A 21700-nucleotide genomic window follows, 5' to 3' on the forward strand; every position below is an offset into this window, starting at 1 on the left:
CTTGGAAGACTTTTGTGGCTAACAGGGTGTCAGAAATACAGGACTTGTCAAGAGTAGAGGACTGGAAAACACATTCCCTCACAAGACAATCCCGCAGACTGTATTTCAAGAGGACTTGAACCACAGGAACTTGAGACAATGCTGCTATGGTGGGTGGGACCTAGTTGGCTTCAGAATCATCCATCAACTTGGCCAGTCTTAAAGGAAACCATCTCTAACATACCAGAAGAGCGAGCGCCAACTATGTGCCTCGTGACAGTTAACCATGACCTGGACGACTACCTTAGATGCTTTTCCAGTTGGTCTTGACTGCAACGAGTGACAGCCTGTTTGCTTAGATTTCTTCAAAATCTTCGAAGTAATGTTACCGAGAGGCGTCGTGGGCCATTGACCACAGCTGAGTTACGTGATTCCTTGAAGGTTGTCGTTGGCATGTCGCAACGTTCCACCTTTGTGCAAGAACTACATAACCTGCAACAGGGGAAGACGATCCCATCTGAAAGCAAACTTATGGCGCTCCATCCTTTTTTTTGACAGCGCCAATTTGATTAGGGTGGGCAGTAGACTTGAAAATTCTTCAGCCCCCTACGACCAGAAACATCCCTTCATATTGCATCCTAAACACCAAATCACCAAACTCATCATCCTGCATGAACACCATAGGCTTTTACATGCAGGAAGTCAGTTGGTGTTAGCTTCTCTACGTCACTAATGGAAAATCTATCGTTAGACAGGTCATTCACAACTGTCTCACTTGTTTCAAGTTAAAGGCAACCACGACAAACCAACTCATGGGTCAGCTACCCCCATCAAGGGTTAACTCCAGTAAACCATTTTCCAACTGTGGAGTTGACTATGGAGGTCCCTTGTATGTCAAGCATGGCACCCCTAGGAGCAGGACACGAACCAAATGTTACATTGCCCTCTTCGTGTGTATGGCCACGAAAGCAGTTCATCTCGAGCTTGTTAGCAGTCTGTCTACTGAGGCATTCATTGCAGCTCTACGGAGGTTCATCTCACGACGTGGACGATGCAGCAAGATCTTCAGTGATAACGGAACCTGCTTCGTTGGAGCAATGAGAAAGCTGAAGGAGTTGCAGCACCTGATGAGGTCCCGCAGTCATCAGTCTGCTGTTAAGGAGTTTGCGTCCAATGAAGGTATTGACTGGCACTTCATTCCACCTCATGCTCCCCATTTTGGAGGTCTTTGGGAAGCAGGAATCAAGTCAGTGAAGAATCACCTCAAGAGGGTCGCCGGAGACACACTTCTCACCTTTGAAGACATGTACACCCTTTTAACTCAGATTGAAGCGTGCTTAAACTCCCGACCAATAACCCCCTTACCCAACAATCCTGATGAATTTTCCTTCCTCACTCCTGGACATTTTTTGATTGGTGAATCACTCTCATCCTTCCCTGAACCAGACTGTCTTACTACTTCAATTTCATATGTATCCGGATGGCAGCTAGTTCAGCGGTGTCGACAGCAAATATGGAAGCGATGGTCATGTGACTATCTCTCTCTCAATTACAGCAGCGAACCAAATGGCACAACCCCAAGACCATGGTCCAGACAGGAACACTTGTCCTTATCAAGGAGGACAATCTTCCACCCCTTATGTGGCAGACTGGCATCATAGAGGAGGTTCATCCTGGAGCTGACGGTCATGTTCGTGTGGTATCTGTGCGCACTGCCAAGGGAACCTACCAACGACCAGTGACCAAGATATGCCTGTTTCCTACCTACTGACGCATGAGGCACCCATTATCTGTGGATGTGTAGTTGTGTGTTTTTTCTGCTATTGATTCATAAGTCCATGTATCTTTTGTTATACTGCAGCATCAGATGACTGAACTATGCAGAGTTTACAGTGCAATTGTTTTCCTTTTTTGTTTTCTTTTGTTCTTCGTTTTGGTGACTTGCAATGTACCATACTCCTTTCTGTGTCAGTTTATTCATTCATTTGTAATTTGTAGTCCAAATTAGGTGGGCGGCATGTTTGGTTGCTTAGCTCTCTTTATTTCACCTGACGTGGACAGTGGCAGCACTGGTCAAGGACTCTGAGTAAGAGGAGAGTGGCATGATGGGAGTGAGTGTAAAAATGGAGGAGCTCAAGTAGACACGCGTGTTTTGGCTTAATGTATTTGTTAGTTTTAAGTGATCTATGTGTACAATAAACATGTGGTTTCATTCAGTGCAATTTGAATTATTTCGTGAGCTACCAGAGAGGTGTTGTGTGGATCAAATGCAACACCCTCACTAAACACTCATGGTCAGGTTTTACAGAAGTAAGAAAACTTGTAAGATTTTCAGAGGTATATGCAGCTTGAAGAACAATGTTGTGCTTTTAGATTTGATATGGTCCATATGTTGGATCTTCTGTCATGACCGATTGAAAACACAGCACTGCATTTAAAACAGAGAACAGTTTCATTATCATTTGCTTTTAACTTTCTTATATATATGGGAAATCTCATTGCAATGTCTTTTTGAAACAGCATAGTCTTTTTTTTTGGAATTGCGAATGGAATCACCTTTGTAAGCAACGAACACACTCCAACAAACACAGAAACTGTGTAGATATAAAAACAGTAACGAATAACCTTAGAAACTACGTATGTACAGTGGAATCTCAATCGATCGTTCCCGGAAGTATCGTTTTCTTAGATCAGTCATAATTTTCAGTCCCGAGAACATATCCATTATTTTTACCCAAGTTTAGAGCTGCAGTATCCAAGGCAAGCAAGGTCGGTTACGTTGCCTATGTTCTTACAGTACAGTATTTCACTTTGCTTTGCATTTTCCACGTATACTAGTTATTGAATTTCTTACAAAATTGTACGAAACTATTTTAATCCTCCTAGTCAATACTATATATTTTTTTTACGTCCAATTAAGGCGAAAGTTCACACATAAATATACATGTTTCGACCCGCCATTTATGTGTGAACTTTAGTCTTAATTGGACTTAAAAAATATATAGTATTGACTAGAAGGATTAAAACAGTTTTTGTACAATTTATAAGAAGTTCAACTGTCAATATGGATTCAACAATGAGATTCATAGTCTGTAGTAGTTATTGAATTGTCACATTTTGTGGAATTTTTGCGTAATTAAAAATGACTCCTCCTTTTAAACAAGTCAGAACTTTGGAAGAAAGACTTCAGATTATCAAAGTTGTTTAGCAACATCAGCATTTTCATTATGAGTAAGAAACACGAAATATGTGACCAAATAGAAAAAAACCTGGAACATCTGTGAAGAAAAGAAAGGCTGGTAAAGAATCTACATACAGTGAGTTGGAAGTTGTACTCTTTGCCTGGTATCAACAAGCCCGAGTATAAGGCATTCCTGTGGACGGCAGCATCTTACGAGATAAAGCCCTCAAAGTTGCGGAAAGAATTAATATCATTGAACTGGGATTACAATTAATTAAATATATTTTGGATCCACCTTTTCAATACAATAATAGTTTTTGATGTGAATTATATCGCATGCCGTTCACAAAAGAATGGTACTAATTTCGACTCTAATTCTGTGTCATCATCAGCCAATGATGTGAAGGTGCAAATTACAAATACCCAAAATCAATATAAAAACACATGACAAGAAATATACAATAGCCAAGGATAAGTTAAAAATAAGCCTAAAAGTATGGTACAAAAATTTATAATGTAAATATGGTGCATTAGAGCATGGCGTAAAATTCTATAAAATCTTGAGTGAAGAACAAGGTTGTTAAACCTATGTACACGTGATTGGTAATCTTGCTTAAAGGATAAGTATTTAAAATGTTTATATTTTGTGCCTTGTTAAGAAGGATGCGTAAAACATGTATCATCAATGTGAAAAATATATCTTGTTATGTAAAAGCTGTGGTATTCAATGGTGTCATTGAAGTCTTAAATCAGGCGGTTCCAGGGGAAACAAGGTGATCATGTGAAGATCTTACTTTACAAGAACCAGGTGGAGTCCCAGTTTGATATGGGACTAGAGAGACCTTGTGCAGTGTGTTGGAGTAGTTGATGAGTAGAATGGAACTGGAGTTCTGGAAGTGTGCGGGAGCCGTATTGTTTCTACTCTGGCACACTTCCAGAAGTCTAGTTCCGCTCTACTCATCAACTACTCCAACACACTGCACAAGGTCTCTTTAGTCCCGTATCGAACTGGGACTCCACCATGGTTCTTGTAAAGTAAGATCTTCACATGATAACTGACACCGTTGAATACCACAGCTTTTACATAACAAGATATATTTTTCACATTGAGATATATGTTTTACACGTCCTTCTTAACAAGGCACAAGATATGAACATTTTAAAGACTTATATCCTTTAAGCAAGATTACCAATCACACGTACATAGGTTTAACAACCTTGTTCTTCACTCAAAATATTATAGAATTTTACGCCATGCTCTAATGCACCATATTTACGTTAAGTTTTTGTACCATACCTTAAAGCTTATTTTTAACTTATCTTTGGCTATTGTATATTGTCATGTGTTTTTATATGGATTTTGCATATTTGTAATTTGCACCTTCACATCATTGGCTGATGATGACACAGAATTAGTGTCGAAACTAGTACCATTCTTTTGTAAACGGCACGTGATATAATTCACATCAAAAGCCAATATTTTATTCAGATTTCTTCACGGGCTGGACACTTTCATGGGGACTCAGGGAAGGAAGATAATTCTGTTTATAGACATAGACAACTGAGCTGCCCATCGAAAGGACGTTGCATTCCTTTTTAACTTAAAGATTGTATTTTTTTCCCCCCAAATACCACTAATGTTCTGTAACCGTTAGATGCAGGCATTATAAAGTGTTACAAACCATTATTCCGTATTGAAAAATAGCTGATCACAAAGTTTATACAAGGAGTAATTTTAATACCACCTATTCAATACAGATTTATTCCACTAGAGTGTGGTTAAATACACATGGAAATTATCAGAAATTTGAAGTACATGTTTCGCCCACTATTTATTGGGCATCATCAGCTTCAATCAATCTTAAAACACATATGGTCTAAGGAGTCATAATAACTTACGTAAAAAATATTGATGAATATTTACACGTGTTAATACTGTGGATGCAAAATGTTTACAGTAAAAAAAAAAAAAAAAAAGTGGTATTAAAACAGAACTTATACTAAAATCACTTTGAAAAAATGATGTGTTCATCTAAAAGTAATAGTCATATATTGTTTTTAAAAAGTAGTCCATGTCTGACACTGAAATGGATCTTCTTGATGAGAAGCTTAAGCAATATATATTACATTAGGAAAACAGAACATAAAAAATAAGGCGTCAACAGGATAAGAACAAGACGGTTAAAAGATGCAGTAAAAGTTCATATTTGAGAGCAATATTTAAAATAAGGATGGAAAGAAGTAATTGAATTGAAGGCAGTGTAGTTTATGACGTCTTGGAAAGGAATTCAATAGATTTTTGTGAGATTTTAAGCAAATTTAATCTTCAATCAAATCAAGCAATATGCTCTTTCGATGTGATTAATATGTACCCAAACATTCCGACTGGTGACACAGTTAACATCTTTTATGATAACATCTGTAAACATAGTGGCCTCAGTGGAAAGGAGATCGATGAATTCATGAAACTTACATGAAATTTACAAAGAGAACGGTTTAGCAATGGGTGACCCAATATCGGGCATCGTAGCTGATATTTACATGGACTCAATTGAACACACTAAAATAAAAACTAATATTAAAGGAATTTGCTTATGGTTGAGATATGTGGACGATACATTTGTAATAATTGATAAAGATGTTACCAATAGCAGCGAAATTTTGGAAAAATTAAACAGTATCGACCCTAACCTGAGTTTTACTAAGGAAGATGAAGACAAGTGTTCCTTGAATTTTCTGGACATAACAGTGACACGAACCAATAACACTTTTGAATTTCAAATATATAGAAAGCTTACACATTCTCCGATAACTATAAATAATTCCTCATTACATCCTGGCTCCCATAAACAGGCATCTTTTCATAGTTTAATTTATAGAGCACTAAGAATCCCTCTTTCCCCTACTAAAGGAATGAATTGAACTACATAAGAAACCTAGCCAGACTTAATGGGTTTAAGGTCGACATGATAAACTGCTTAATTCACAAAATCAAAAATAAGTTATCCACGAATCTCATACCCGACAAACCAAAAAGAACTAAGTACGCCACTTTTACTTATAGTAGCCCAGTAGTCCACCAAATTGCGAATACTTTCAGTAAGCATAATATGAACGTAGCCTTTCGAACAATCAACACAACTCAAAACATCTTTTTTAATCATAATAAGATTAACTACGACAGAAATAGATATTCAGGTTCAGGAGTTTATAGATTAACATGTTCTCAGTGTGGAAAATCCTATGTTGGACAGACTGGGCACAGCTTTTATATAAGGTACATGGAACATTTCAATGCCGAAAAACATAATAAATACTCGGCAATGAGCACCCACATGAAGGAAACTGGACACCGGTTCACTACAATAGAAAAAGATCTCACAATAATTAGGAATACAGGCAAAGGTAAACTTTTGAATGAATTAGAGAGTATTTACATTTTCTTGGACAGGACATATAATAAAGATCGTAATCTTAATGACGACACGGAAGTCAGAAGTCCGCTACATATTTTAATGCCTAAGTTATTGAATACGGTCAACCCAAACCATAATAAAGTCCCTCAGATATTTAAATCCTTAGAATTAAAGACTCCCTCTAATTCGTTAAATACAGACGCCGTAGTTGCTCCTTCAAGTAACGCCCCTCCTATACTGGCTATAACACGTGATGCTCCGCCTACCGATACCCCCTCTTCCTCTCAGCATTCCCCTACACCTCCACAGCGTCGATACTACACTAGAAGTAGGAATTTCAAACAGACTAACGCTGCAGATACATTCGGACATACATTACATCTTGAGAATAAGTAAGTACACATTATTCAACATATTGTTTTCAGTGATATATTCTCTGCCTAATTTCCCGTCGTCAAGTTAGCCTTCCGCTTCATTCCAGATTGACAACATTGTTTACTACGGACATCCACGTCTACAAGAGGCATTTTCTGTTACACGAATTTGTCGTCCAGCCTACCTTCTTTTATTCGATATTTTAGCAGCGTTTTACGGCAAATTCTTCAATGTTTTTCAGCACTTCACAACATACCACTATTTTAATCCAACTTTCCAAGACGTCATAAACTATACTGCCTTCAATTCAACTACTTCTTTCCATCCTTATTTTAAATATTGCCCCCAAATATGAACTTTTACTACATCTTTTAGCCGTCTTGTTCTTATCCTGTCGACGCCTTATTTTTGATATTCTATTTTCCTAATGTAACATATATTGCTTAAGCTTCTCATCAAGAAGATCCATTTCAGTGTCAGACATGGACTACTTTTTAAAAACAATATATGACTATTACTTTTAGATGAACACATCATTTTTTCAAAGTGATTTTAGTATAAGTTCTGTTTTAATACCTTTTTTTTTTTTTTTTTTTTTTTTTTACTGTAAACATTTTGCATCCACAGTACTAACACTTGTAAATATTCATCAATATTTTTTACGTAAGTTATTATGACTCCTTAGACCATATGTGTTTTAAGATTGATTGAAGCTGATGATGCCCAATAAATAGTAGGCGAAACATGTACTTCAAATTTCTGATAATTTCCATGTGTATTTAACCACACTCTAGTGGAATAAATTTGTATTGAATAGGTGGTATTAAAATTACTCCTTGTATAAACTTTGTGATTATAAAGTGTTTCAGCAGTCTTATAAAAAGCACGTAGTGCAAAGAGCAGTGTGTCTCGTGGACTGTGAAAAGAGAGCAGAAATGAAACTCAATGTCCTGCAGGCAGTTCCTTTCCTAATGTCGGCTTGTCATCAGATCTTGCCAGTCACAGTTCATAACTATTTCCGGAAGTGCAGCGACATTGAAAGTGTTGAATATATTGACAACGTCGTTGATGAAGGACCTATGTGTGATGATTGGGAAAAGCTAGGCATGCACGATATAGAATTTGATATGTATGTGTCAATAGGTAGTGAACTCCTCATGTGTTTTGCTCAGTGTAGAGGATTTGTGCAGCAATATCACAGTGTCATCTGACTAATGTGCAGTACAGGACAGCGAAAGTGAAGACTACGTCGAACCCCCACCAAACTTTTCCGAAGCTCTGAATGTATTCAGAACACTTTGAGCCAACATTTATGCTCACAATATCGACGGCAGCGAGCAGCAAACTATTTTGAATATTGAAAGTGCATTGCTCCACGTGAAACGTAATCAAGCCCAAAAATGAACGTCTGTTAAGGACTTTTTCAACCGATGCTAAAAGAAAGTAACATAATGATTTTTTTGCAAGAAGTGTGAAGGTTAAAATGTGTACTGTAATATTTTTTATTATGTGTTTTTGTGCATCTGCAGTTATATGCACTTTATTCTTAAGTGTTATGTTTGCAATTGAATGGATGCACGCAAAAATGGGATAACTGTCAAATTTGTGAAAATGAGTTAGATGCTGCCACCTAACTGTTAATTATATAAACCACATTTACTGATGTGGGCTACCATCAGGAAATTATGTATAAATAATTATATAAACCACATTTACTGATGTGGGCTACCATCAGGAAATTATGTATAAATAAATACAAGGCTTTTAAGTCATTGGGATATCTAAATCATCTTGACAGAACTGCAAAATTGGGCTAACTGATTGTTACTAAAAGTTTGCATATGATGGCACCAGAGTATCGGCAGGGTAGCAAGTATAATAGAATTTGGTAGGCCATGATACATGCCCATTTTGGTGCGATGTTAATTCCACATAGAATCAAAAATGCAGATATATTATTTTAATTTTAATAATGCATTACCTTAGGAGAGTATTCAATGCAGTAAATTAATGTAAATTATGAAGTGTTGTATAGACATTTATTGTTTCTTATTGGCCATATTGTCTGTTTACAAACAAAGTAAAGATGGCTTCTGCTTTTGAAGATTATGATAATATATGTGAACATAATCAGAGTTCTACCAGTGGAAGTTGCAGAAAACACAAAAAGAATGTCAGAAACTGGGAAAGGGTTAGTGATGATTCTTACATTACATACAGAGGTGAACCGAGGGAAAGAAAAAGCTTGGGTGGAGATCGTAAATGTGTGCAAAAGTTAATACTGTCCCTGAAAAATGGCAAAAGCATTTTGTGTTTTCATGTTCTGAACCAGTATTTCGGGTTCCATTCACCTCCATGGCTGGGTATGTTCACTCACGCTCCATGAGTGAACTGAGGAGCTGCGACGTTTGAAGATCCAAGGTTCAAATCCAGGCGCTGACAGCGTCTATCCTTAGTGTGGTTTTAGGTTTTACCCTGGGTTTTTCCGCATTCCTTCCAGACAAATGCCGGGATAGTACCTTACTTCAAGTCCCCTAGCACCTACCCCATGACGACAGAAAGCTTTTATTTAAGGAACCTTACTTCAATGGGCTGGATTATGATTAAGTGGCTGCATCTGAACATAATTTATTCCACCCCTGTTGTGTTTATCACTTAAACAGTTAAAGTTGTCTTATTTCTTTCTTCTTCTTCATCCATTCCCTTTGCCAGAATCTCTCTGGGTAGGGTAGTGTACCAAAGCCCTCCACCTTACTCGATCTTTCCACCATTTCTCTTCTAGTACTTTATTGCTATCGACTCCTCTATTTGCAATACAGTCCACAACAGAGCTCCTCCATCTCATTCTAGGGCGTCCCCTAGGCCTCTTTCCAATCTCTGTATCCATGAATGTTCTCTTTGGTATTCTCTCTCCTGGCATTCTCATCATATGTCCAAACCATTTTAGCTTTGCTATATCAATCTCTTCTTGAAGTTTACACACTCCCACACTTCTCCTTATTTCCTCATTTCATATTTTATCTAGTTTTATCTTTCCCTGTATGCTCTTCAAGAACCTCATTTCAGCTGCTTGTATCTTACTTTGGTTCTGCTTAGTTAACGTCCAGGCTGCTGAAGCATAGGTTAGTATAGGTTCATAATAGGACGGGTATAAAATCTTCTTGCACCTCATTGGCACATCTTTGTTCCATACAATGTCTCTCACACACTGGTAGAAACTTGCAGACTGCTGTATTCTTAAATCAATTTTTCCATCCAGACTTCCATCTTGTGATATCACGCTGACCAAGTATTTAAAATTTTTCACTACTTCAAGAGGTTCATTTCCTATTTTTATCACTCCCCTGGATTTTCTGTTACCTCTTGTCATGATCAAAGTCTTACTTTTCGCAGTACTAATCATTCCAAAATTTCTTATCTCCTTATTCCAAAAATCAACTTGTGTCTGTACTTCCTCTTCATTATGTCCCCAAACTACAATGTCATCAGCAAAGAGCATAGACTTTACTTGCTCGCCCATCATCTTCTCCTTGATATTATGTAGAATTCTATCCATGATGATAATGAAGAGTAAGGGTGACAATACACTTCCCTGTCTTAAGCCTGTCTCAACTCTGAACCATTCAGTTTGACCCACTTTGGTTCTAACACAGCTTCTGCAATTTTGATACAGTTCTTTTACCATCTGCATTGTTTCATTCCCATCTGTGCCTCTGTCAAATGTTTTCCATACCAAATTCCTTGGGACACTGTCATATGCCTCTTCAATATCTAGAAACGTTACTACCATGTCATTTCCATATCCCCAATACCTTTCCATCATTTGATGCAATGTAAATATTACTTCAAATGTGGACCTGCCTCTTCTGAATCCATACTGGTGTTCTGCCAATTTTTCCTCTACTCTGTCTCTTATTCGTCTGTCCAAGATTCAAGGTATCAGTATCACTCGTCTGTAATTTTCACATTGCTTCCTGTCTCCTTTCTTGAAAATTGGTATAATGACCCCTTTCGTCCACTCTTTTGGAACAGTCTTTTCTCTCCATATCACTCTGAAGGGTCTATACAACCACTGTAGACCAACTACTCCTGCTGCTATTATCATTTCTATGGTGACCTCGTCAATTCCAGCTGCCTTGCCTCGTTTCATTCTTTTAGTAGCCCACTCAAACTCTTCCATGGACACCTCGTTTTCCTTATCTTCCATCTGCTCTAAATTTGGTTCTTTGATTTCTCCTTGTACCGAGGTATTTTGCACGTTGTAAAGCTGTTCAAAGTATTTACCCCACCTCTGCAATATATCCTGCTTCTGTGTCATCACTTCCTCCTGTTCACTTTTAATGAAGTTAGCACCTTCTCCTTGGTTTTTCTTCTTTTTAACCCGCTGGAAGACGATCTTTTTGTTTCTGGTTATATCTTCTTGCAGAGATTTGGTGAATTTTTGACAGCATTTCTTTTTCTCTTCTTGAACCACCTTGGAGCCTGTATTCCATTTTGCATTCTGTTGTTCTGTTTCTCAGCCATCTTTTCCAAGCTTGTTTCTTCCTTTTAACTATATCTTTTACCCTGTCATTTCACCAGGGCGTTTCTTGATCTTTCTTCCTGCCTGATACTCTTCCACAGGTCTTTTCTGCAGACTCGACCATTACTGTTTTAAAGTATGCCCATTGTTCTTCTACCCTTCCGATTTCTTCCTTAGGTATACTTGTTTTAATTAATGTTATTTGTTTTACGTCCCACTAACTACTTTTTAAGGTCTTCGGAGACGCCGAGGTGCCGGAATTTAGTCCCGCAGGAGTTCTTTTACGTGCCAGTAAATCTACCGACACGGGGCTGTCGTATTTGAGCACCTTCAAATACCACCGGACTGAGCCAGGATCGAACCTGCCAAGTTGGGGTTAGAAGGCCAGCGCCTTAACCGTCTGAGCCACTCAGCCCGGCATACTTGTTTTAATGTGTGTCTGGAACTTTTTCATTTATTTGCTTCTCCTGCAATTTCCACACCCTTAGCTTTCTCTGCCTAATCTCAGTCATCTTTTGTATCTTTCCCATTTTTAACTTAGCTATTGCAACTCTGTGATCTCCTTCGAAAGATTCACTTGGGAGGGCTGTTACGTCTACCAACATTTTCCTGTTACCTTTCTCGACCAAAATGTAATCTGTCAGAGTTCTGATTTTGTTATCCAACTATATCTTTTATTTTCTGACTGTTTTTCTTTTGAAACCATGTGTTACCAATGATCAGCTCATTTCTTCTACAAAAATCTACCAAAATATCTCCAGCGTTGTTTCTCTTCCCATATACAAATGGACCTATAATCTCCTCATCTCATTTTCTTTCCAGACCTACTTGGGCATTCATGTCTCCTATGATCACAACTTGTTCGTCCTGTATATGGCCTTCAAGATATTCAAGGTATTCCTCTAGATCCGTATCTGTATTTCCTGTTTGCGGAGCATACCCTTGAATTATACCTGTAACACCAATTTCAAGTCTCAATCTGACCTTAATCAACATGCCATTTATGTTTTCCACCAATTCTAGGTATTCCTTTAAATCTTTTCTAATTATGAGACCTATACCATTTTTGGCTTCTCTTCCTCCACTATAGTATAAGGTGTATAAGGTCTGCCAATGTTAAAAATAAAACTACTTCTTATAAAAACAAAAAGTATGTTAATTTTATCCTCCAAAAATTTATTTTTTCCAGGAGTGAGAAAGTCTCCTTTTCTCCAATTTAAGAAAATGATGGTTAGAGCATTTTTGCATGCATCTATTCAATTGCTTTATAACTTGTATTTCACCCAGCCAAAAAAACAAAAGTCTATAATTACAAACTTTTTAAAACAGTTTTAAAAGAAAGTACTGTGATGATTTTTTCAAGAAGTGTGAAGGTATAAAATGTGTAATGGTATATCTATAATTTCATTATTCATCATTATGTTTTTAGATGCATCTATAATTATATTGCCTTATTTTTAAGTATTATGTTTGCTATTGCTTTATAAATGGTGTTTCCCACATCCATTGTTTTCCCGCATCTACCGGGTATTTTTCACCTATTCAGTTGCTACTGAAGTGGTATTCAGTAAACAAAATAAAGATATTTCTTATTCACCAATCATCATACATTAGACACTATTCCTGTCCTTTGATCCTCTGTTCTTCCCACTTTAAAAACAAAACAACACAGTATTAAGATCGATTGTTGTCTAGTAATACAAATGCCACGAACAGGGTCAGAAACGGGAGTTTACGACTTGCAGTTTTCGGTAATTCAGAAACTATCTCAACCATTTAATTTAGTGAAACTGCTCTCAGTAGTTCTTACTATACAAGGAAGAAAGTTAATTTTTCACAAAAGCATGTGTCCATTTCAAAACACATATGTTTAGGGAGGAAATAATAATTTGTTTTACTTGTCACAAAGAGTTTATAACATAATGTAGAACAACCCCCACCATGTGATATAAAAGGAGTTAGTTTACACAGCAGCTCTTACTGTAGTTTGTACATTGCTACTCATCATTCTGAGTTTGGACAGCAAAACCTGTTCGCAGAACCAACTGGGCAGGCTGGACCATAATATAATTAAGGTTAGGAGGTGATAAATAGACTTGAAGAAGCAGGAATGACCACTCATCATGCTGTGTATTGACTTAACAAGAGTTTCAGAGTCTGTCCAATCCATAAGTGGAAAATAGAATTGTATGAAATCAAAGATTTTTTTTCTTTTAGGTTCTTTCCTGTTTGATGAAAACTGGGACCATTTACCTGTCCTGACACAGATCTTAATTCTGCTACAGTCCCGGAAAATCCAAGACATTATAGCAAATGAGCTCTCACTGGATCGGGTGACGTACCAAAGCCCTCCACTTTATTCTGTCCTTCCATCATTTGTCTTCAATCACAACATCTCTTGCTTCAGTGCTTTCCACAACAGAGTCCAGTTGTCAAGTGAAAAGGTCCACCTATTCAACACTTTTGTACATCATACATTTAATTATGTATTATTTTTATGGAATACGTGTTTTGTCTCCTATCTCAACCATTTAATTTAGTGAAACTGCTCTCTGTAGTTCTTACTATACAAGGAAGAAAGTTAATTTTTCACAAAAGCATGTGTCCATTTTAAAACACATATGTTTAGGGAGGAAATAATAATTTGCTTTACTTGTCACAAAGAGTTTATAACGTATTTTCATTTCCTTAAAAGACTTAGCATAAAATCACAAGGATAATACTTGAAAGTATTTTTGCAGATATAGTTTTTAAACTTGTTAAAGTCTACTATCATGAGCACCAAACTTGTAATCTAGGGCCTATGTGAGATACACACTTATAAACAAAACCATTTTTAAAAATATGATCTAACGTTGGATGAAGTTAAAATATGTATTCCATAAAAAAAATACATAATAAAATGTATGATATAAAAAAGTGTTGAATAGGTGGGCATTTTCACTTGTCAACACAGATATTGGAATAAGATGAAACTTGTCAGTTGTTGCAACATAGTCTCTCCATCTCATTTAATCTCTAGGTCTCTTTCCAGTGATCATTATCCGAAGATTTTCTTTGGAATTCTCCAGTTTTGCAGTTGTTTCTTGCTGTTTTGTGTCTTACGTTACTCTTACTCTTTTCCGTATCTCCTCATTTCATATTCTATCTCATCTGGCCTTTTCTTGTATGATCCTTATGAACTTCATTTCTGCTGCTTGAATCGTTCTCTTGTTTCAGTCAAAGCCTAAACTACTGAATTGAAATTTGAATTTCTTTTTGATCATATCAATACTTAAGAGATTTTTGTTAAGAAAAATTAGATTTGAATTCATCGTATGACCTGTAGTAGCAAAATATTAGGTGAGAAGGAACAAATATCTGCCTTTACTGTTGAGCTGAACATTAAGGTAATTATTATTATTATTATTATTATTATTATTATTATTATAACATAAGTATGTTTTGTGATTGTCCCTGTGGAAAGTATATAACTTACATGAGTGATTTCTTTCTTTCTTTCTTTCTTTCTTTCTTTCTTTCTTTCTTTCTTTCCTTTCCTGTCTCCAGGCACACATACCAGGTAGAGTAATGTATCTGCACGGATGCATTTTTGTTCCATATAATACTGTATTTCTCCGAATCCAAGAAGACATTTTTTCTCAGAATCTCATGTGAAAAATCAAGGGTCATCTTGCATTCACGACCTCACAGTATTGAACACCATTGGCAGCTACCATGGTAACCACGCTGGTTCCCTTAATTTCCCGTGCATGCATAAAACTCGACCTTGAATGTCCGCATCTTTATTAAGCCTATCGGCCTAGCCGCTGCAACCGGTTGTACAGTGTCTCTGCATAACGTCGCTGGTTCTCGGAAAATAGTGAAGAGAAAAAGACATTCTACGGGGCGGGAGACAGTCTCGCAGCGTGGGCAACCAGGCGAGTGAGAATCCCCTGAATAGGTAAACAAACATCCCTGTACTAGCCTCTACAAAAGCAGTTTCTCAAAACTGCAGAATGGCATCAAAACATGCGAACCTTCAAAGGCTACTCAGTGGCAAAGTTATAATGCGTCTACTGTACCTAAGTACACTTAGTAAAATTAACAGTTTCACAGACACCAAGAATATTTTCTAGATGGATCGTCGTATTGTAAAGACATGTGGAACGGGTAATGCCGTCAAATTTTCAATGGGTTCTCATCAATTATATGATGCCAATTTTAATTTAATGGTTATGAAACTCACGGAAATAAAGAATAATTGTGTAGCCGCAAGAAAATACGGCATAAATAAAGCCAATGTTCGGCGTTGGCTTAAAGGTGAAGATAGTCAAAAATGCGTACTGTACAAGAAAGGCATTCATATGATTTCACAAAGCACTTTTTAAACCTGATTTAATTTTTTTGAAGGAAAAAGTCTGGGTCGCCTTGCATTCGGAGAAATACGGTATCTCTAACATGCTGGTAGATTCTTGTTACTAACTCATTACTTTGTTTAATCTTCTGCTGGCAAGGTATCAAGACATGCCAACTACTTCTAGAGGCTAATTTCTCACTGTGTTCGTATATTCCCTGTATGATATCTGTCTTTTTTTTTAGTAACCTGTGTAGTATTGTACAGCATATTAGATCAAATCTTTGCTTTGTATTGCACTTGTAAAGATAATTGTTTTACCATATGTTTTAGACTCTTCGTCAGACCTCAGCTCTGATAGTAGTGATTCAGAAGGTGAAGCTAAGAAGAAACCAGGAAAGCCTAGTAAAGAACCTAACAGGTACTATAATAAAGTTGCTTTATTCTAAAACCCTCAGAACATCAAACCTGTGACATGTTTAAGGGTTTTCTTTATATTGTACAGTGGAGCAAGTTCTCGTTCAGCTACACCTACCAAAGAGCCAGGTACTGGTGATGAGAGCAGGAAGCGTAAGGCAGATCCAGGAGGAGAATTGAGTATGAGTAAGAAGAGTCGGCTAGATAACTTTGCTTCTGCTACACTTTCTCCAGTTGGTAGTTTGAACACTGGGTAAGTCGTAGTATTTACTGGAATAAAAAAGAACATGGGACTCAAGTTTTGTGTATGTGTTTTTTATGCTGAAACTTGCTTCTTCATTAGTTTGCTTATTGTATTAACCCATTAATTACAAATCTGCATGCTTTGTGCTTTACCAAGAACTTCAATCTTTTTTCTAAATCTTATGTATCTTTAATACAGATCTGAGATCTCAGCTTTTATTTACTTTAAGATTTTACCTCATGAAAACACATGAGCACTAAGAAAAAAATGAATATGTCTAAACTCTTGTTCCTAGCCTTTTATATCTCAAAAGTCTAATCGAGATTATTTATTCCAGGGAATCTGGTATCACAGAGGATGCTGTCCGCAGATATCTCATGAGAAAACCGATGACTACAACAGAATTGCTTCAGAAGTTCAAGTCGAAAAAAACTGGGTTGACATCAGAGCAACTTGTTCATATAATGACTCAGATTTTGAAGCGTATTAATCCTGTGAAACAGACTATCAAGGGAAAGATGTACCTTTCTATTAAAGGTTGAAGTTAGTTATGCAATGTATTCTGCTCATCATTCTTCAGTCTGGTTTCTGGCATCAGTGCACGAATTTACTAAGAACTTTGAGTCATTAGACCTCCCTCCCGCTAAAAGGAATTCGGGTCGAGTCAAGAGCAATGACTTCATGGTGTCCATATTCTTTATGATATCCTGTGACCTGACTGACTAATATTGTCCTAGAATTCTTTTAAAATGTGAAGCGTAAACTGTTGTTTCACATGGAAAGAAGAAAGGACTAATATCAACTATTTTGACCACAGTTAGTCTCAAATGAAGGCTAGTCCAAGGAAAACAAACTGATCAAGTTAAATTTCTTTCTTTGGTAATTTTCTGATCAAATGAATGAACAATTAGTAAATTAATCATTTATAATTTTTGAAAATATGGTGAATATGGGATCAGTTTAAAGTTAAACCAGTCGTAGACAGATAAATTAAATGAGGTGGACAGTAGGATTGTCATTTAGTGAATGATGGTGGACATTTCCAGTGTTCCGCACTTTAGTGGGAGAATAATGCAATCAGTTTAAACCATCATATTTAATTATATTGAACCACTGTTCATTACAATAACCCTGGTAATCAACAAGAGAATTAATATTATTTGCTTATTGGTATCTGTTACAAAGTTAGTTTTTCAGTATGTTCAGTGATCCTTGCAATATGAATAGTGAAACCTGTTGTAGACAGACTGAAGTGGATGTTAGGAATGTCACTTAGTACAGCAGGGAAATTCATTAACCGTTACTTGTCAGTAATGCAGTTGGTTTTAATTCCGTAATTTATTTTAATTGTATTTGGAACATTATAAAGATATTTCAAAACTCACACAATATTCAACTCCTAATTCTTTAGTTCTTATGAGTTTTATTAGTAATAAAATTAATTTTATAAAAATGATTATATGTGATGAATTGTAACAGTTTAATCTGTCTTATATTGCATTACTTTGGAATGTCAGTCTCCATCTTCTGATTTCTAATGTCTCCATTTTGGTTCAAATCTGTTTACCTTAAACTGCACTTGTATTTTATTAAATAATTGTTAATTTTACTTTAGTGTGATCTCAGCGTCATGTTCATCTGATCCAAAAATCACTGAGACTTCTGCACATATGATATTTAAAGATTATATATGATTCTGTTATTTTTATTAATTGTGATGGTCTTTCAACTGAGTTTGTATCAAGTGCTGTTGAACGTATACACATTTGCTGTGTACACATTTACTGCATTACAAGGAGGAGAGTGGTGGTGGTGGTGATTATTGTTTTAAGAGGAAGTACAACTAGGCAACCATCCTCTATATAACACTAATCAGAGAGAAAAAATGGAAGGGATCCGACATGTTGAAATATGAAGGTATCGGCCAAAGAAAGCCAAGGGCCACGAAGAGCGTGAAAATGAAAGACTCCCTGGGTCACGAGTTCTCTAATACTGTTAGGGTTGGAAAAGAACAAGAGTTAACCAAGTGAGGTCAGGTAGGATAGATGAAAGTGAGGAGCCTGTCACAAGTAAGTAGAAGCAATGCCAGGACTCAGCTAAGGGTCCTGTGGTCACCAGCCCATACTCCTTAGTTAAGAGCCCCTGAGGCCCTTTTTAGTTGCCTCTTACGACAGGAAGAGGATACCGTGGGTGTTATTCTACCGCCTGCACCCACGGGGTTACAAGGAGGAGGGAAAGAAGAAAATGTAGAAGTGGATGTTATACAAAAACACCACCTATTTGCACTATTTGCATTTATCTTAATAATGTAAAATACTAGATAAGGAAACAGGCGAGAAAGGAAAGCTATCATGATAGAAGACAATTGATTGCACATTCACAGAAGAAATATTTCATAGTCCAAATTTGGTGGATGGGAAAATAATCTTGCCTCTTTCACACATCAGAATGAGGGAAGCTTCATGTGCATGAGCAATTCATTGTAGTGGTTCCATTCTACATTTCTGAATAGCATTCTTTTATAAACGACACAGCATGTGATTGTAAATTATTCTCTATTAAAAGGGACTACTGCTAGCATATATATTTGGCATAGGCAAAACAGTAACATGGGCCCATGATTCAAGAGCACCTCCTTGAATTGCTCCCTCTGTGGACCAGTGATTGAGTGTTATACATTGGAGCCCAAGATCATTGTTTCAAACCCAGTAGAGGAAGTTGGTTTTTGAAGGGTAAAAAAAAATGTTTTCACCTTATTATGTTGTACTATGCTTCTTAGCAACTCATAGAATTGCTTCTGGATTCTAATATGTCATTGGATATCTGAAGGGAAGAAATATTCTGTGTTTACCCTACAAAATTAATTAATTAAAATTAATTAAAATTAATAGTTCTTGTTTCTCTTTTATCTGGTAGAGTAAAACAGAAAGTACATATTGACATGCAGGCAGCCTAAAATGTGTGAGATCAAAATACTTACATGTACTGCCTGCATGTCAATATGTTCTTTCTGTTTTACTCTACCAGATAAAAGAGAAACAAGAACTATAAATTTTAATTAATTTTGTAGGGTAAACACAGAATATTCATAAGAGATTTTTCACATGCCAACATCATGCCAAATAGACTTTTTTTCTTCCCTTCATTTCATTATGGTAGTCTCCCATTGACTGCCCCGATTTGAACATTAACACGTTCGCAGCCACTCGGATATCGGCAACCATTACCGTGGTACTGTAATACTCTTTTTGTTTAAAGGAGTTCATTTCTGTGTCCTTATGCATTTTGGATTATTATATTAATTACTTCAATATTATTTATGTGCATACGAGCCACGACGCACACGCTGCGTCAGCGGCACTACCGATGAGCTTTTCGCCTCCGGTGCCGTTTGACGGAGCATGTGCGTCATGACTGGTAATGAAGTGGAATACGGAAAAAAACATTTTGATTGTAGAACTTCTTTACAACAGAAAAATAAGTTTTTGAACATTTCACACAAAAATACTGTGCAGTAGAATCTTATTATTGCTGTGTGAACAATGTATACTTACATTACTCCATAGGCTGTACAATGTAAGTTATCAATACAGTGTGCTACTTTTCAGTGATATTTCCTCGCAAAAATAACTCTTCTGCAAATGTGTTACATTCAGTTACAGTGTTAATCAGCAAGTTGTCATCTGCAAGCAAGCGAAAACAATCAATAGGTTTCGCGCTACTTGGCAGTGGAACCTTCATTCCCGGTCGACCAATAAAGTTTGTTTCATTGAGGACAAATCTGAACTCCAAGCAATGACCTCTGAAATATTGCCCATGTTATTTGGCAGGAGATTTGGAGATGAGATATTACTTATGTCTTCCTCATCTTCTGCAGTGTGAGAATTGGGAGTAGACACTCGACACACACATCCATGATTAAAATTTTCACTGAGGTGGCTACAATCACTTTTCACACTGTCATCACTATCAATGCTGTCACTGTTACTAGCGTTCAGGAGAGCTTCCAGGCTATCATCATTAATTGCAAATCTCCTGTTTATCCCGCTAAGACGGGGTTTCTTCTGGTGAGAAGGTTCTGAAACTTCGCTGTTCCCTCTTGACATCGCAAAAATGTACGCCGAATTGTAATGACTACAGAGATAGTAACTAACAATTGATTTGATGCCCGGATGGCACATATGTTTAATAACACCTTAACAATGCAAAGATAAGAGGTCCGTTTGTTTACATACATATTGGCAGAAATACGAGCTTTAATATTTGGCGCGGAATGTGACGCACGTATGTCGTCATCGGCACTGAGTGAATGTGGAGTCATGACGCATATGTGTCGTCATCAGACACGAACGTGTTAATAGAGCGTTCCGTACAAAACCCGATGAGCCACCGGCATGAACGATTATTCATCTATTGCGTTTTGATACAGGTGTCATCAAACCTGCTGCCGTGTCATCACTCCAGTTCTTAAGGCTTGAGTGGCTATTATGAATGTAAGACTCATCTTCATAAACTATGGGACGACCCTCCTCTCAGTATTTCTTAATCGCCTTCAGGAACTGTATACGCAAAGACCTAATGCCATGCCATTCTATCAGAACAGTCCTGTTGTTTCTTGTCTTTTTCCATTTAAAAACCATTTTCTTCAAGATAAGTTTTAAACTTGTTTTCCCTCCTGTAAACTTTATGCTATCCTCATCCTGAAGTCTAAGAAAGTTTGCCGATTGTTGGCGCACATTTCTCTACAAGATAAAAGTCGTGCACTGCACAGCGAATCACAGACACATCAAAGTTATCCACACCAGTGATACGTTTCCTTACTACATGCTTTTTACCAGGCGTTCCAAATGATGTTCCTGTTTCTTCAGTGGCTTCCCTTTCCCTAATAATCCGTCTAACAGATTGTTCAGACACACAAGTCGCCTTAACGACCCTTTCCTGAACCTTTTTCAAAGGGATCATCACTTCACCGGCCGCTGCTTCTCTCTTCATAAATTCGTGTACATTCGAAATAATTTCATGTGATTGACTATGCAAGGTTTTCGACACTAGTTTTGAATGAATGGGAGGCATTGTAAGAAAGTAAAAACGAACCACTAGTCACTATTCTTACTGCTCGCGTTACTCTGCTGTCTGCACGCTGTCAGTTCGAGGAGAGACCATAATTATTATGCTCAAGCCCTGCACGGGGGGATCACTGCGCATATCAGATGTACTGGTTACCGTAGTG

The 21700-nt window shown here is 37.1% G+C and overlaps 1 protein-coding gene across 1 annotated transcript in view; it reads left to right on the plus strand.

Annotated features, from left to right (window-relative positions):
* TfIIFalpha (transcription factor IIFalpha) overlaps positions 1–18079 on the plus strand; it is a 177239-nt gene extending 159160 nt beyond the window's left edge. Inside the window, exons 11-13 of the mRNA XM_067136495.2 lie at positions 16143–16230; positions 16315–16479; positions 16808–18079. Coding sequence (XP_066992596.1) covers positions 16143–16230; positions 16315–16479; positions 16808–17012 — 458 coding nt within the window. The 3' untranslated portion in view covers positions 17013–18079. The remainder of the gene's footprint in view (positions 1–16142; positions 16231–16314; positions 16480–16807) is intronic.
* Positions 18080–21700: the final 3621 nt, after the last annotated feature.

Source organism: Anabrus simplex, chromosome 1 (genome assembly GCF_040414725.1).
Source record: "Anabrus simplex isolate iqAnaSimp1 chromosome 1, ASM4041472v1, whole genome shotgun sequence".
Lineage (NCBI taxonomy): Eukaryota > Metazoa > Arthropoda > Insecta > Orthoptera > Tettigoniidae > Anabrus > Anabrus simplex.